The 18,512-nt window shown below is 38.3% G+C and overlaps 1 protein-coding gene across 1 annotated transcript in view; it reads left to right on the plus strand.

Moving 5' to 3' along the window:
* Positions 1–1,137: 1,137 nt before the first annotated feature.
* Positions 1,138–18,512, plus strand: part of adam10a (ADAM metallopeptidase domain 10a) — a 26,664-nt gene continuing 9,289 nt past the window's right edge. The window contains exons 1-5 of the mRNA XM_051378961.1: positions 1,138–1,415; positions 7,840–7,990; positions 13,558–13,676; positions 15,146–15,304; positions 18,133–18,233. Coding sequence (XP_051234921.1) covers positions 1,364–1,415; positions 7,840–7,990; positions 13,558–13,676; positions 15,146–15,304; positions 18,133–18,233 — 582 coding nt within the window. The 5' untranslated portion in view covers positions 1,138–1,363. The remainder of the gene's footprint in view (positions 1,416–7,839; positions 7,991–13,557; positions 13,677–15,145; positions 15,305–18,132; positions 18,234–18,512) is intronic.

The raw sequence follows: 18,512 nt of genomic DNA on the forward strand, positions 1-18,512 counted from the left end.
TCTAGTACATGCAGCATCTGACCTGCTGTGGGTGCAGAAACAAACACCACCAAGTTGGTGAGGGAACCATAACCACATATATATTTATCATTGTGAAACCACATACCCAAACATAACCTACTGTGTGCCAGTTTGTGCTGCTGTGTTTGGTTGTTGTTAGTTGTACAGTTTTATTTGAGTGCTGTGGACAGACGTGACATAACTTTGTGGTTGGTACAGGAAACCAAACAGGAAATCAATACGCTTACATTTCTTTTAACATGTGTGATTGTTTTTTTTGACTGTCGTCAGCAGGTTGTTATTATGCATCACCTGCTCGTAATCATCATTGTTATACTTCTGCTGTCTGTTTACTCTGTACTTTATAACTTATTTTTATTTCTGAATAGCTTACTTCATTCAACTTCACCTTTGTTTTGCTTCTGTTTATTTACTGGAAGTCCACATATAGATTTAGGCTTTAAATTGTGAGTATTTTTCCCTAGTTTATTGTAACCCTTTTTCACAGGGCTGGCTTTACATGACAATAAATAGTCTAAAAACCAAATGTCTTTTATTGATAACTAAATAAAATATCCATTCTGTTTCTCAAACAAACTGATTCTGATGAGGAAAATAAAGTAAATAAAACAAGTATCTCACAGCTAATCTTTCCATTTATTTCATATAATTAATATATAGTAACATACTATATAAGACTATATAACTACTATATATTGAATATATCTTTCATATATTTAAACATATATCTATAACTATTTATCTATAACATTTCATACATGTATTACTCAATTTAGTTGCTTTTTCGAGATGATCATTGTTTTCCTCTTTTCTCAGAAGTAGACTTTTGTCCTCCATATGAACTAAAAAAAAAAACTCCTAAATAAAACCCGGAAGTCAGATGATTTGCGGAAGTAAACAACTTTTATAACTGCTCAATGAAAACAGCATCTAACCCGCGGGTTGAAGCTTGTTCTCCGAGAGACAATTTACACAGACATGTTTTGTTGTCCTTGTGTGAAACTGAATAGTGTCTTAGAAGTGACCCCCCCCCCCCACACACACCTATGACCACACTAGCAGAGGGATGGGTGTGTCCAAGCTCACTTGGCATAACACGCCGGAAGGGAGGAGGGCCTGTCTGTCTGCCTGTCTGTCTGTCTGTCTGTCGGTCTGTCGGTCTATCTGTCTGTCTGACAGACATTGGGCTGGTGGAGACAGGCAGCGCCGGTGTTTGTGATGGGAGCTCGCTAAAGTAGGAAGGGCGACTATACCTTTAAGTGAAAGAAAACGAAACAAGAAACAATCAGCGGTGTCGCTGGGTCGCTTAGCTAGTTCACTGGGGCTTACAGGGGCTTTCGATATGACATTTCTTAAACTAATTCTCATGTTTTGCTGCCTCCGAGATATTACAGGTAAGTTTACAATTGATTCCCAGCGAAAGGAAAGTGTTCAGTGATCGTCAGTGGAGCTAGCGCTAATCGGATCAGGCAGTTGTACTCGGGCTGTCTAACTTGCTAGCTAGCTGGCTAATGTTAATGGTAACAGTAAGGTTGGTGTTTGTGGCTGCTAACCTGTTTTTAACCTTATTAGAGTCTGTATCCAGGCCCGTGTCCGCTTAGTTACGTTTGAGTACACGAATAGATGATAATAATTAGTTTTAATAGTTCATGAGTTACAGTGCTAACGTCTACAAACGGGTCATTTTAATGGCGAGGATGTAATAAATGTCCTTTCAAAACAACGAGCTCAAGTTTATCTGCGCCGACAAATGTATGTGAACTAACTAGTGCTCTTAGCAAACAGGTTACTTTGTACCGACCTTCCAACATTCAAATCACTCACAAAAACACACCTTTTTAAAATTGCTTTTAATGTTTAGCTTAGTCTGATGTGTTTTTAATGTTTTACTATTTGATGTTGTTTTGCTGCTTTTATGTTTTTATGTAAAGTGTCTGAGTATTTAGAAAAGCGCTTATAAATAAAATGTATTATTATTATTATTATTATTATTATTATTAAGGAGATATACGATATGCTGCGATCCTGCAATAGTTGACAGTTATTGCATGTGTCAGAAGCAAAAATGTATAAGATAAATTGATCAAAATCTTAAACTGTTGACCTTTATTGACCCTAACTTAAAAGGACAACAGCAAAAAAACCAAAAAAGGATCCATAAGGTCAAGCAACTTATTGTCCTTTTCTCTGATCCTTCCGGAGATGAGTAACAAGTTGCTTTTATTGCGCTAATCTCACTAAAAGTTGCGTGTTAATCAAATTGCTTTTGTTGCTTTTACTTGGTGCTTGTCGCAATTTATCTACTTTACAAAAAGCGTGTCTAATGCTGAGCCTGCCTAAGATATTCTCTAACAATAATCATGATATCTAAGCGGTGCCAAATGTAACCTCTTTGAAGACTGTGTTGTGATGTCAGTTGTTCTAATCATACTTTCCACTTCTCAGTTAGTCACCATTAGTCAAAGAAACAGGGCAAAATATTCCATGTTGTGTAACTGATGAAAATGAAAGTTAATTAATTTAACGTAAAGATTAATTAATGCCTCGCTCTGATTTAAAATAAAATGTGTGTTGCTCAGGAATGTCATACTTTTATACAAGCTGAACACTTAAAGCTGAAAATGCTGGTTTAAACTATGTATGAGCAAACAATATGGTCATAAGAACGCGTTAAATACAGATATGTATAACCCTCAAGAAAACTGATGTTGCTGAGATATCTAAAAGGATGTCACTGAAAATGGCAGAGTGAGCCAAGACGGCGTTCAAAACAACGACAGGAAAACCAACTAGAAGCTTTTTTTTTATGCGTTTACAGAGCTGAACTGCTTATTTCATAGACCATACATCAATGGTCAAGCTTCATTTCTTAGTCTTCATTAAACATTGGTTAATGGATGCACTTTTTATAGAAAGGCTCCATGGTGTCAGAGTTAAGTGTGACTGACTTTGTCTTCCAGGAAAATACTGTTTTTATTGTTGGAACAATAAGAGTGCTCTTAAAATGTAATGTTTTTGACTTATGTTTACAAAAGCTTAAATATATGTCTTTGTTCACATGTTTTTTGATGATTATCATTTTGTCTGTTCATACACAAACTTCACTTAACTTACCTTCACTGTTGCCAAGATTGAGGCAGAGTGCCGTAACACCATCCTTGCATTAAACCCGGCATATCAGTAACCATAGCAAGTTCTTATGCAGTAGTTCCAGTTGAAGTGTGAACTTTAAGTGAAAAAGCCTTCCGTTTTTCTCAACTTTAACCTGACATATTTACATCTATTGACCAGACAGAAACATATGAGTGCTTTAGCTGCATCAAGGAGCCATGTGCACAAAAACAGAGACAAACCGTTTGTATACTCTCATGGGAGAGGAAGGGGGGGCAAAGGATGTCCTGTTCTGAACCTAAATTGCTACAAACACCTGGTAGCGTGCGTGGTTCCACTAAACAACACACTGTCTTAATATTTATGATCAATATGACAGACACGTTGGAAAAGCTGTGTGGTTAAATGTGAATTTTTAATCTTTTGCTTGTGAGCGCCAAACATTTCTAAAGAAGTCAGTGTTTCAGATAAACAAGGTTATCTCACTTTTGACACAGCTGCTGTTACTTGGCCTGTTTACGGTGATGGTACGTTGCAGGGAATTTTCTTCCTCCTTTTTGCAATAAAACATGGAATTTTGTTGTAGACAATCTTGGTCAGACTTGATGGTTGCAGGTTAGGACCAACCCTCTTACTGTTATTTTTCCAGTGCTGTATGATACATAATGTTGAGGAGAGACTTTTGAGTTGCCCTGAGCTGTTGGATGTCTGATGCGTTGTGTTAGCCAGCCTGCCATCACCCAGCATGCATGGTAATGCGAGGCTCAGATCCATGCTGTTACCACCTCCTCTGTTCCTGTCAGCGGTTTCCTCTCTGTCAAGAATTGCACTTCACTGGTGCACTGGAGGCTGAAACAGATTGCACTGAAATTATGATGACTTAGCCTTTACAGTGAAATTGACTGCCAGTTTTTGTTCAGCTATTGTTGCTGTCTAGAAATTTCATCTACCACCTCTTTAATGAGGTCATCTCTTTAGGCCAAAATAAAGTAGGATTGTTACGTTACTGTCAGGTCATGATTCAGTGTTTTTTCCTCAGTAGAGTGATGACATGGAGTGCCTCAGAAAGAGGGGTGAATGTAATAGAAAGCAGTTCAAAAGCATTAGTGAATAATTTAACACATTTATTAGACTGTTTAATTTTGATAAATGTTTAAAACAGGATAACTTTTATCTGTGATATTTTAAGATTTTCATCTCGATCATTTGTTTGTGTGAATTATAACTGCAATTTATATTTTTCTATTAGGCTATTTGACATTCAGATTGTAACCCTGGTAATGGTAGATGAGGTCAAACTGTGATGACTACAAAAATATGAATTTAAGGTGGCTTGTAGTCATTTTAAGTTTAGGGGTGGCAGTCCTTCGCCCTACAAAGTGAACGCTATGTTCAGAATGTTGTAGCTCCAGTTGAACCTCATGGTTGAGAGTTACTCCAACAGAGATGATGAAACAAGATCACTCATTCTGTATCTTCTTCATTTATCATATTCTTTATTTTATTATGTCATTTTAAGATTCTTTACTTTTTAGTATTAGCTAAGGCAGAGTTAACAAGGCATTTGCTAGGTTATCTTAAAACTGCTTGTTGTTGCTACATATGTACATATGACCCATGTATGACTCACACATGCTTATAGATTTGATTAGGGGTTGCAAAATTCCGGGAATTTTCAAAGCTGGAAACTTTCCATGGGAATTAACGGGAATTAATGGGAATAAACAGGATATTTTTAATATTGCTTGATATAATACTGTTAGTCTATAACAGGGAACTTACATGTAGTTGAAAAGAAACATCTTGCAGGATAATCTTGCTTAAAACAACCTGATTTAATGCAACTTCAGTTGAATGTCCTCCCTATATTCGTCAGTGACATGCACACACGCAGTAATCAGTATAGGTTTCTACATACTTGCCAACATTTATTTTTTAAAATATGGGAGTTCTTTTCTTTTTTTGGGGGGGGGGTGAATACATAACCCATTGCTATTAACCTATTTGGGTTAATTGTATTGTACGCATATAACCATAGCCATAGTAAATCAAAGGCAGCATGCTAGCTACCATCATATGTTAAGCTAAAGGTCAATGGTTTGGGCTACTACTTATGGTGCTATCCATTGGTCTCGTAAATCCCCCGCCCGAGTTGCTCTGACGCGAGAACGTGACGTAATTGCCTGGTTTGTACCACTTATAGCGTTCCATTTGTCTTTGGACATTACGAGTCGGAAAGAACTTGGACGCCACCAGTACAGCAGCTGTGTTATTATTGCTTGTGGCTCATCTAAACAAGCTCAATGTGAAATAATAACATGTTTTTCTACAGAAACACTAACATTTCAAGTAATTCCATTATTGCAAGTCTTACATTTCAATAATATTTTGCCATTTTCGCCTATATCAATGTTTCCAAAATTCCCCAGTTTCTGGAAATTTACCGGAAAATGTTCGCCCCTTTGCAACCCTAGATGTGATGTACATATAAGTCACCATAAGTCAACTGCCTCAAGAAGACGTTAAAACTCTGTTTTGGCCAGTGTTGGCCACTGTGAAATAGGGAGGCACCAATGCAGTATTGAGTCTGATACTGTTTTCACATACTCATAATTGTAATCAAAAAACTACTATATTACTACTACTATATGATATTACTGTACGTTGTGTGTGTGACGTTAACTCCCATTAGTTGAGCTGGTAGGCATTGGAGAAGCAATGTCAGCAGTTTGGAGATATATTAAGCAACTTTTTAGCCACATTGAATTTACTATAGTCAGAACGTTTAATGGTATTATTAAGATAAGATATTATTAAATACTCTGTATTGGCAAGTACCCAAATGTAAGTACTTGTACTTGGTCTAATATTAAAATACATGTCAATGATGATTTTATCATCTACTTAACCAGTGTCAGACTTTCACTTCAGCATGTAAAACAACATTACTCTATATGTATGTTTATTATGATATTTTTTGTTATTTTCTGACTGACTTCTGTGTCAGAGTATTCCAGTTTTCATTGGAGTAACCCAGCTAGCACATTTAGTTTACCAAAATCAGCGGGGGCTGTGAGGACTTACTGTGTCTTAAACCAGCGTGTCATTTACATGCTCAACAAACGAGTTACTCCGGTACATCTGAAAAAAACCAGGATGCTACTGTGTATGTAGAGGTACTCTATTATTAGAGGACAAATTCTACTCTAGTTACTACAGTCTTAAATGTAATACCTTTGCTTCTTTTTTAATGTTTTTATGTGACCAGAAATGTCAGACTTAATGCAAAATTATTATGTGTGACCTATGTGTGACTGTCTGTTGATAAATCAGTGTTGTGGTGTCATATTATTACATCTTAATAGAGTTGTCATGTCCTACTGAGAAGGCCGATCTGGGCAATCTGAGCTGGCAGTGTTTGTTTTTGTACAGAATCAACAATCCCTGATTAATTACAGCCTTGCTATCTCACCCCGAAGCCCATCTTGTTGATTTTGTGGATGGTTGTTGTTTTAGTCCAGTGTGCTGTCATTATTTTCATTTCGAAGAAGGGCTAAAGAAGCTGATTGTTGGAATATTTTCTAGCTGCATTCATGGACAAGTTGCTACTAGCCTGCTATAGCCTCTCCCTGTGGAAACCACATGGAAGCCCTATAATAATGAACAAGCAGTGCAGGGTACAGGCATGGTGGAACTGGAGCATATCCCTTTTGGCCTTTGATAGTCTCTTAGTATTGTGTATTTTTCTACGGTCTTTGACTACAAGACCTCAGTGTCAGTCGCAACTCTTTAAATGGAGCCCTTACTAATAAACCTTCTCTCCAAAGGTTGCTTTTGTAGCTTACAGAGGTTTTTGACCCAAAACTTTGACAGATATTTAGATAGTAGCATACTGTGTTGCCTTAGGAATGCAGATTAGCATTTAAACAGCCTGCAACTAATTCAGTCATTGTTCTCGCACAAAGACATACAGTAGTACTGAAACAGGACCTCAGTCACCTGACGTGCATCATGTGCTCCTCTCTTGTGCTTTAAATGGACTTTCTTTGTCTTTGTGAAAAGAATAAAGAAATGGTCAGTATGAAAGCCAGCAGGATTACCTATGGGGGTCACACCAATAAGCTGAATAAGCCTGTTAACCACATTTACTGAGTGACCGCTTGTACGATAGCTGGCCACTATTACAGAGATTCATCCCTGTTTTCCTAACCAGGCTCCATAGGCCTTTAGTACTGATGGCTGGATTCCATTTAGCTGTTTCAGTTTCAGCATCCTGGTATAGTACATGCTGTCTCACTGTCATGGCTTACTGGGACACTTGACTAGAACAGAGCCATTGTTAATATAACCTGAGCTTTTCCCACGATGAGTCAAAATGTCTGAGAAAAAGGCTGTTTACTCATAGGGATGTGCAGTGTCTTCTTGCATGTGTGTTTTTTTTTTTTAGAAAAAGCTCATGTAAAAAAGCTGTGATATAGACTCTTTACAACGAAATGTGCTAGTTAGTGTAGTGTTATTCCTATAGTTATAAACAAGATTTTCCAAAATGTTGACTGTTTCTTGAATTTGTGTCAGTCAAATTCCAAGATGGATAAATGTTCATTCTAATAACAGAACCAGGAGTCATAGTAAAATATCAAAGCTAAATGTTGGCTTTGCAGCAAATGTTTGTTGACAAATATTGATGAGCCATTTCTTCTCTTCCAGGTCAGTTTGGAAAACCCTTGAACAAATATATTCGCCATTATGAGGGTTTATCATATGACACAGAAGCCCTGCACAACAGTCACCAGAGAGCTAAGAGGGCACTCTCTCCTCAAGACAGGACCGTGCACCTGGACTTTCATGCACATGGCAGGTCAGTTTTCATCAGTTCCCATAGTGCCGTTAGATGTGACATATGAGGTCATTTAAGACTTGGTCTGATAAAAAGAACTGTAACCAAAGACAAAATAAAGGTTACTATAATACTGGACTTTAAAGTCCTGTTATGGAGAAAGTTCCTGCTGTTTCCTTTGCATTAGATAAGACGTGTGAACATTTAATTAATCCTAGAAATTTGAGGGATTGATCTTGTGTTTTCTATGTTTTATACCTGTTACAAAAGACACATGCTGCTGTGGTGCATGCTTCTACAAGTGGCAACATTGTGGTTATTCAAAAATCGAAAAAGATGAGACTCACCACATTATTGCTGTAATTGAAACTTTATCTTTTTACATAGAATTCAAGATGAGCCCTTGTCAAGGCCAAGTTGTCTCAGTACAGTGGTACCACCCTTGTTTTGGAAACAGAGTATTTCAGGCAATAACACTGTATAATGTTCTCAGATTTGTATCAGCTGAGCTCTTGTCACTTGGTATAAAGTGACAGCAGACTGCAGCAGAATATGTACGATTAAAACATTTCAAAATAAATGTTTCAATAGTGAAACAAGTGAAATTTCATTAGAGGCTTTGAGTGTGTAAACTGACGCTTCAATAAGTCATTCGAGACTCTTCTACATCTGGCCATTTTGCACACGCTTCCTAACAGTAATTGTAAGAGCATAGGAAATGTGGACTAGCTGGCTTGCCTTGACTCAGTAACAATAGAAGTTTGTTTGTTGCTGCCTTTAATTTGTACATGAATGTCACCTCTTCAGTATCCACACATACTTTCTATTCCTACTAATGAGAGATGTCTTTCCAGTTGCCCCTTTCTGTCTCACTATCATTTCTATCTGCTTCTCCCTTTTAACCTTTTTCAGTTTTTGCCAAGTTAAAGGGTGTAACAATGATTTATCTCAGCAGCACTGTTTTTCCGAGCTTCCCCTGCTTTCCTCTTCACCAAGCCTGTCTGTTGTGGGCTATCAAGGCCCTGTCCAACAGATCCTTTTCCTCTGTTTTTGTGCTCTTTCCTGTCATTGCTTACCTCTGAGGTGCTGCATTTATTGGCTAGACACAGTGTCATGCAGCATGATCATTTTCAATGTCTGAGTAGTCTGTTGTCTAAAGAGGACATAAACAACCTTATGTGGAGGACATTGAATTGGACATGATTTGCAGTTTAATGTAGAATTTAATGTAGGATGGACCTGCAGTCTGTCTACTGCAAACAAACTCTCCTGGATGCTAGTAGCTGAGGAAAAAAGCAGTTGTACAGCACAAACCATGACGTGTAGTGGAGCAGGCCAGACATTTTCAATAGTACTCAAGTCCAGTTCACTGAACAGGAAAAGAGTATGCAATGAGAGATTTATGAACAGTTTGGACAACCGGTATGTGGTATGTGGAAGGAATAATGAGGAAGTGTCAAACTATTGCTAGTTACATAGTACCATAATAATCTGTCTGGATGTAACATGTAACTGAACATGGCTGTTATATTTGTGTTTTGTTTTGTGGTAGAGGAAGGAAGATGTTTAGCTTATTATTGGCTCCAGGTATAAATGGTCCAGTTCTCTGCAGCATCACAGACACAATATTGTATACCTTTGTGCGAACTAATACAAGAAAATATCATAGTCTTGAAACAAATATCTTCTGTGTAATGCTTACAGTCAATTTCTATTATTTTGTAATTTGTCAGGGAGATTTTGATTCAACTCTGTGGTTAAAGCTAGTATCTTACTCTTTATGTTCTCCCTGAATTCATTGGGTTTACTAGTGTGTGCAGCGTTTGCCAGACACACACTCTCCCTTCTGTTAAAGACAGGGCAGTGTGGCACTATAGAGGTTTGTTGTAACAAGAGAAAAGCCTTCTTGTGTATGCCCGCTCACATGGAGGACTTGTGGCTGGATCAGGTGACGGGAAAAGGCATGGCAAACAGTTGTATCTGTGGAGGGCTTCTTTACAAAACAGAGGTGCCAAATGAATAGTCAGCGGTTGGCTTTTATGCAATGCTAGGGGGATGTTACACCAGCTTTCCAAGAATAAGACTCATTTGTGAGATGTGTTTTTCCCCTTTGTAAGACATAAGATGGTTATCAAAGTTCAGTAGTGTTCAGAGGCCCAGGTTCATGTAACAGGCTTTGTAATATTCTTACTGATTTTGAAATGTAATCATCACTCGCATAATAAGCAATCACACGCACAGAAACTAATCTGTTCGCTGATCACAACCATATTACACATTACAAGAATAAAAAAGGAGGGATCATACACCAAGTTTCTCACCTGGTCTGTCTATTCAAGAAACAAAAATATTTAACTGGTTTGAAATGAGGGAGAAATTAGGCAGTTCTATGGTATTCAAACAAAGTTCATTAATAACTTGCTTAGCAGGTTAAAAGTACCAACTTAGGTAGTTATAATTTTGTTAATAAATACAAGGTATTAAGGATGTGCTAGTGCTACAACCTTCCCTTCTTCAATAATAAAAGGAGAGTACTGAAGCACATCTCAACAGCTATGTACTAAAGGTGCAATGAACAAATATTTCAACACAAATGTGTCTCCTTCAAATTAAAAATATATATCAACGTAAACGTGCATTGTGGTAGAGCTAGCAGCTAGTGACTATAGGACTCCTACCTTCCTGCCTGGCTGTGAAACTTTTATAACTCTTCAGGTAAAGAAGACATACCTTGGCTTTTCTAAATTTTGCACATTGCAAAAAGTTGGACAATGAACATGCAAAGCAAGGAAAAGGAGGGTGCTCCTCCAGAGCATGTAAACATGTAATAAGTACTGTAGATATTTGCCCCTTTGTAGCCAGACCATCTCTGTAGACTTGATAGCACTCCCATTTATTTGAGCCGGCCTGCTTACTGAGCAAAATGTATGACTGTCAGTTGCTTGAGTCAGTATGTTCAGCATTTGCAATATGTCTGAATAATTTACCAGGCAGCTGCTTCTGTGAGATGAATAACACAGACTTCTTAGACACTTCGTCTACGTCCTCTCCTCTTCCTGTCTGTTGCAAGCCATGTTTATTTGTCAGCAAGTTTTTGTCTGAAACGTGATGCAGTGACTTTCTTTCTGTTTCAGTAATTTTGAATTTCCCAGTGATTCTTGGTGTTAAGTTATTAATATCAATTATATTTATTTTTAATATTCTCTTAATTTTAATCCACTGTCCACTCTTACGTGACTGGTTATTTTTGGGAAATTACCTTTCAATTAGTTTTGTGTTCCTTCATAATATTTTGCAGAACTTCACATACCTTGCCCATCCCTCTGATCTATAGAGAAAGACTGAGCTGTATTATGATGTAGTATAATGTTTTATGTAGTAGACTGCCACTAGCGGTGACTTCTGCATAGCTCTGATTATGACGTACAATGTTACTGACTTTCATTGTCCTCAGTTATTTGGAAGTTGTTATGAAGAAGGAAGCAGGTGATCAAATATGCAAAAAGTTGCACCGTGCAGTTTTAAAGCCTCTTGGTAAAAATGTGCTATATAGAGTGCTTCTTGATCATTGATGTCTTTACTCTGTCAAAATTCTTCTAGAAAAAGTGCCTTCATGGACAGTAAAACAGTTGTTAATAATAAAAGTTCAAAATGCCTTTGCAGATTCCTCATATTGCAGATTCAATTTCAAATAGAATAATCTACTTATTGCTTCATCTGCATCTGTGACCAGTGTGCCATGGTGGTATCATGGGCCAAATGAGCTTTTGATCGGGCATAGATGAAGTCCTGAGGTCATATTGATTGTTGTAGTCCATTATAAGGTGGGGAAAGGCCAAGCACTGTAATGGGTGTGCCAGGATGAATAACAAGCAGAGGAATTTATCCCAAATCTATTGCCAGATGATCCCTGTGTCACAATGCTGACTAAAAGAGTGGGTCATATTGCAGTCTTTGTTCCACATGTTTGATAGTTCTCTCTTTTATGTTTAAAGTCTTTTTTTGTTTTTTCTGGTTCCCTTCTCTTGACTTAATTTGAAATGTTCTGGCAGAAGTCTCCTACTTCAGAATACAGATCACACCATGTTAAACTGCTTAAAATACGAGCAAATCCACTTGATCCTTTTAACTTAACAACAAACCCATGCCTAGATACATAAAAATGGAATATTGGTGATCATATATGACTTTACCATAATAAAATTGAAAAAAATCAAAGTAAAGGAATCCAGTGTTAATTAATCTTGCATGTTGAGGGGAATGGAAGAAATGAATGGAAGATATTGTAACTGCAACAAAAAGAGATGTGTGCAAAATGAGAACAGGGAATGTGGGGTCCTATCATGGAGTTATCCTGTTCAGGGATATCCTGGTCTGTGTCTGACCTTTTTCAACGTTATCTACTACCTCGCTCTCCCAAACATTTTCTGTTCGGTTCCTCCCCACATTCAGTCTGTCTCTTGTGCTCAGCTTTTCTTGGGTGGAATTCATTTCCTACTTTTTCCTGCACTGAATAAAGTGTGCCTTTACATCCTTAGTCTCTGTTCTCCTTTGCAAAAGAATCTGTGGTTAAAGTAGACGACAATGGTGTGCCAGATGGAAATAACCTTATACTTTTGGTCAGACCCCCACATTCTACACACCACCGATTATACATATTTCATACATACATATACATAAAGGCCATTTTACTTGTCACAGGGAGTGCCACGCTGTAACCTTGCCGATGACATCACATTATCTAAGCTTGGGCTTGGAGACTAAAAATGTGCAACAGATAGGCTGCAGGAGTTTAAATTACATAGGCATTTACCAGGCTGGGGTAAAATGTATTATTGGTTGTGTTTTGGGAAATGTAGGATCCAATGTTTTGGGAGCTTGACCCATACTATGGACCAAAATCAATACGGAAATGATTAAAAACAGAGGAAGTGACTACACTGATATGCTTCCTGACTAATGTATTCCTGTCTGATGATACCTAATCTCGGGTTGAGGCTACTAACCTGTATATGAAAGGACATGTGATTTGAATCATTTTGAAATGTTCTTTGCCTTGTTGAAGATTGCATTAACATACAAATCAACAATAGTACCATTCATAAATGGCTCAGTATGGGGTAGTAATGTGAACATCATTTGAGTCATCTGGAAGAAGCTTCACACCTTGAGACCAAACCATGTGATTTATAAAGATCTTTCTGGTGAGGAGTATTCCTCTGATCTACATTTCCTCCGGTTTCTGGGAAGCCAGTGACTCATGTGAACCTCATGTGATGCTTACCTTTCTGTCTTTGACATCACATTTATGTTAATGAGAGGATTACAAAAAAAGTACTGTGCGCAAATCTTCACATGCTTTTCCTCATGGCATAATTCTTCTTCTGACTCACTGAGCACAGCAGTACTGTGCAACAATCAGCACTGCAGCACTAAAAAGTAGAGCTCTTTTCTGAGAACATGACATAAACAGAGGAAGGGTTGAGGGTTTGAAACTGTCACGTTTCCCACAAGTCAGTGTGTCAGAGTTTCTGTTTGATATTTAATGCTCATTCTAATAAGACATTTTCTCCTATTCTTCTCTTTAGACATTTTAACTTGCGGATGAAGAGAGATACAAAGCTGTTTCATCCAGATGTCGTCATTGAGGTATCAGGAGAGCAGGGACCCATTGATACATCACATATTTACAGTGGAGAAATCTTTGGTAAGTCCAGCTGTTTCCATGGTTTTCCATTAAATTGAATGTCTGCATCATTGTATCATCCCAACATTATCCCTTATATACTCTTGAGTCCTGAGTGTTGGTCAGTGTTTTCATCTACTGCTATACTATGTTTATATGGTCGAAGTTTGGGTGCATTAGGGAATAGTGTGTGTGTGTGTGTGTGAGTGTGTGAGTGTGTGTGTGAGTGTGTGTGTGTGTGTGTGAGTGTGTGTGTGTGTGTGTGTGTGTGTGTGTGTGTGTGTGTGTGTGTGTGTGTGTGTGTGTGTGTGTGTGTGTGTGTGAGTGTGTGTGTGTGTGTGAGTGTGAGTGTGAGTGTGTGTGTGTGTGTGTGTGTCCAGTTCTTCCTTCCGCTGGTTATCCCTCCCTTGACTTCTTCCTGCTTGCTGAGCAGCAGAGTTCAAATGAACAAGAGAAAAACATGGATGTTTGTTTCACACACACCAATCACAACATAACAAAGACAAAGGGGACAGATAAAATTAATATTATTCTTATTGAAGGAAAAGTGTCCCTAATCTCAGCTGTGAAAATTATTAGTTTAGTTTTTGATATTTCACGGGAGACATTTCACAAGTGCTTGTAATCATAATGTGGCACCAGTACATTACTGCTTGAGCTGTGTAATCCTAATTAATTGTCCAAATTCCTCATATTTGGGAATGCTACAGATTTTAGATCAATTAAGTTTGTAATTAACCAAACACCTTAAGATTTATTTAATGCAATTATACCACCGTACTGCAGTCAGCAGTCTCTGTGACAACAGCCTGGATTAGATATTTTTCACCTCTTGTGGTAGTAAATTCTTGATGTGTCCAGAAGCCATGCCTTTGTGCATTAAACTCTTTTTATTTTATCACAAAAGGTACATAAATATTGCTGTAACCACAAGCATTATTTAAACTTGTAACAGAGTTGTCATCTTCCATGCAAATACCACCATCTAGATGAATAGAGAGAGAGAGATACTTTTTTTTTTTTTTTAATTTATTTTTTTGGCCTTTTATTGCCTTTATTGATAGTGACAGCTGAAGATAGACAGGAAAGGGGGGTAGAGAGAGGGGATGACACGCAGCAAAGGGCCGCAGGTCGGATTTGAACCCTGGGTTGCTGCAGCAACTCCGTACATGGTCCCCAGCTCTACCAGGTGAGCTAACCGGCGCCCCGAGATAGAGATACTTTATTGATCCCTGGGGGGGAAATTAAGGCGTTACAGCAGTTCACATTCAAACAATAACAGTAAAGAAGAAGGTCACAGAGTCAAATCTATTTGGTCGAATTGACAAAACAATTAAACTGAATGAATATTTAGACCAGTGGTTTTTCATTGTATAGTCAGTGTGGAAAACATATTACTCTGATATTCAGTTGAAATAATTAACTTTCTTTAGACAAAGACTGTGTTTTGTCTGCCTCTGATCATCCTCGTCCTCTGTTTTGTGTTTCAGGTGAAAAGGACACTCTGACCCACGGCTCCGTGGTTGATGGGCGCTTTGAGGGATTCATTAAAACCCACCAAGGCACATACTATGTTGAACCCTCAGAGAGGTACCTCAAGGACAACAATGTTCCCTTCCACTCCATCATGTATCATGAGGATGACATCAGTAAGTATCTGCCATTGCACTTGCTTTATCCAAAGGCTCTGTATGGTCTAGAGGTAGTTCCAAATCCACATAATTTGCACACTTGTAGTGAAAGGTTGTGTCTTTCTTGCCTTTAGATATGCCACAGACATGTGTTTTGCTAGTTGTAGTACAAATACTTTTAACAGGAGCCTTTTGAAATGGATCTATGTAGGAATGTTTTGTCTGACGATTAAGAAAACTGAAGATTCTTACCTGACTTCTTCTATGCTGCTTAGAAATGGAGATGATATATTAGAAAATTACTACTTTAGGAAGGGTAATTTTGAGCAAAACATTGCTTTTGCACTATGAAGAATAAAGTTGTGATGTATTGGTTTGGCAAGTGTGGGCTAATGGTTAACTGATGGTAAAGCAGTTGATAGACAAGGCCTGCTAAGCTTGGAGAGAAGGGTATGTTTGACAGACTGGTAGCAGCAGGACTTGGCTCTGGGGCCTGGGCCACAGACAAGGTGGTCAGCATTTATTGGAGGCTGGAGTGGAGCACGACACAGCATAAGCGTGACTCATAGCCATTCCTAAAGTCAGACTACAACCAAATGACAGATGCTCCATTATATTAATAGGAAACTGCAGGTTTCCCAATGTTTTCCTCAGAAACAGACAACTCTGAAAATGTTTCGAAGTAATTAATAGAATCAGACAGGCAAGTTGTGGTTGTGGGTGCAAACACTGCATGAGTAGGAACATTATCCAGTGACTTTTGACTCACAATTCCAGCCCCAAAGAACAGCATTTAACAAACAGGGAGTGAGTCTGATATGAACCCCGCCCTGGCTTCAGGCTGGAAAATATTGTGCCAGAGGTTTTTGGTCTGTGATTAATGAATTTCCTGTCATCCTGCATGCATTTTCGCGTACAGTGAAGGCAAGATTTTCAGATGGTCCCTGCTAACATCTACACTAAATGTGCGGTCAGTCATGGAGAAAGATTTTATTTGTTGACTTTATTGTTGAATCTCATTCCCAGGTCATTATTTCCAAGCCACTTTCCCATTTACCGATCCAAAACTTCGGTATTTGACAACCTCGGAATGAGACTCAGCAATCAGCTATCTTTCTCTGGAAACAGTGGCTAAAAAATGCTGCCATTAATATAAAGACTTATTCTCTAAGCCTCTGCTTTGAAGAATATTTTCAGGTCTTTAAGATGAATGAAATGCACCTTAACTTAGACTATTTTATTGACTATTCAGATTACACTATACTTACAAAACTTAGTAATATCTCAGATGGACAGAAATCTCCCTGTGGTTGTTTTTTTATGCTTCTATCAGTGGAAAAGAGGGAGGGATGATGGTTCTAAAAACAAAAAAGTCTTCTTCACTTCTGACTCTTGGCTTTTCTCACAATTTTTTTTTTACTTCTGTCCAAATTGCTAGGGTCTTTTGATTAGCAGTTGAATGAGACAGCATTCACTGTAGGGACAAAGAAGGCTTTCTTTGGAAAAAAAATGAAAACACATTGTTAGAGGTTGAATGTGTTGTTTCAGTGTGTGTTCAGTCAGTTTAGTAACCAGCACCGTTCTCTTTACTGAATGACCAACAATGGTTGTGAGACATGCAGGCGGCACCACAATTAATGGGACTGTATTTTTGCAAATACAAGCTGCTCAGTAATCCATTAGTTTACAACAGTTTGATTGCAGCCAAAATCATCAGAACACATTAATTTGCAGCACCACCAGCACACTGTCGGCATTGTTCATTATTGTTCTAGTAACTTGGCTTTTTGGCAACTGACCTTGATTAGACTTATAAAGACATAAACCACACAACAGTTTACAGCTGCTTACTTTCACAGGGGCTGTTAACTTTATGGGTTTATAGCCTGCTGCTTGTTTAAAACAACAATACTGTATATATGTATATAACTATAGTACTATAATGCTCTTTTAACTTTCAGTATGTAATATTTTGACATTTAAATAAAACTAAATAAACCTGACATGTTCCTCATCATCAGTCTGTTTGTGCATACCTCCTTTATCTGAAATTGCTCTATCACTGTGATGTGGGGCAACTTTGAGTCATACATTATTTCCTGTATGGGCGTGGCCAGTGGTGAACTGCTGTGTTGTGATTATCAGCAGAGGTGGTGATTCTGTATTGCGAGACTAATCCCATCCTGTTTTCCTGATCCAGTAAAGACAGCTGCTGAAGCCAGATGGAAGTGCTGTGATCGTACACAGATCCATATGCTGAAATGTGTATTGCTCATATGAAAACAGAAGTAGGCAGCCACTTTGTTCTACTGTGTTCAGTCTAGATATGAACGCAGTGGAGATTGTGATTGTAAATACTGTGAGAACTCCCTGAAGAGCTGATCTGAACTGGTTCAACCAAAAGACTGGAAAATCTATTCATATTGCACACAGAGTTTGTTTGAAGGCCCATCCTATTTACCCTTTAAAATTCAATGCAGCAGACTGTTAATGCAGTCACAATGTGTGCACTAGCTTGGAGGGAACTTTGTTACACAGCAGCTGTAAATTGGAAAATGGGTTGAACAGAGAAGCAATTGTTTCAATTAGGAGAGGCAGGTCATGGGTAATGCTTTTTCTGCTCACATTGAAAGTTGAAAGGAAGATATAAAGGAGAGAGAGGACGATAACACTTATTTGTAGAGCGAAAAGCCAAATCTCTCAAGCCTTTTATTTAATGCAGCTCCTCTCTCACCCCGATTCACCCTGATTCACCTTCTCCAGCCCGCCATAAAGGACTCTAAAGAGATCCATGACGCAGTGTAAGCTCTTCACAACCATTCCCTTATCTCCTCCCTTTCTACCAGATTATCCCCATAAGTATGGCTCAGAGGGTGGCTGCGCAGACCACTCAGTGTTTGAGAGGATGAGGAAGTACCAGGCATCTGGAGTAGAGGAGCCAGTCAAAGTAAGTGCCAGCATCACAAAAAAAGCCCCTCCTCCTTCCAGCTTATAATTAAACACACACACAGATGGACAAAGCTCATGAGATTAAAAAGATCTCATCTCGTGTCCAACCTACCTGACAATAACAGGAAGTGGATGTGTATATTTTTAGCACAGGTGTACATGCTTGTTTATTAGCAATGTTGAAGCCATATGCAGTCTTTTTTCAAAAAGTCTTCAGAGCATAAAGTATTTTCTTCCATGCAGTGGCTTTATTCAGCAGACATTATTGAACCAGGCT

Source organism: Dicentrarchus labrax, unplaced genomic scaffold (genome assembly GCF_905237075.1).
Source record: "Dicentrarchus labrax unplaced genomic scaffold, dlabrax2021, whole genome shotgun sequence".
In the NCBI taxonomy this organism is placed as follows: domain Eukaryota; kingdom Metazoa; phylum Chordata; class Actinopteri; family Moronidae; genus Dicentrarchus; species Dicentrarchus labrax.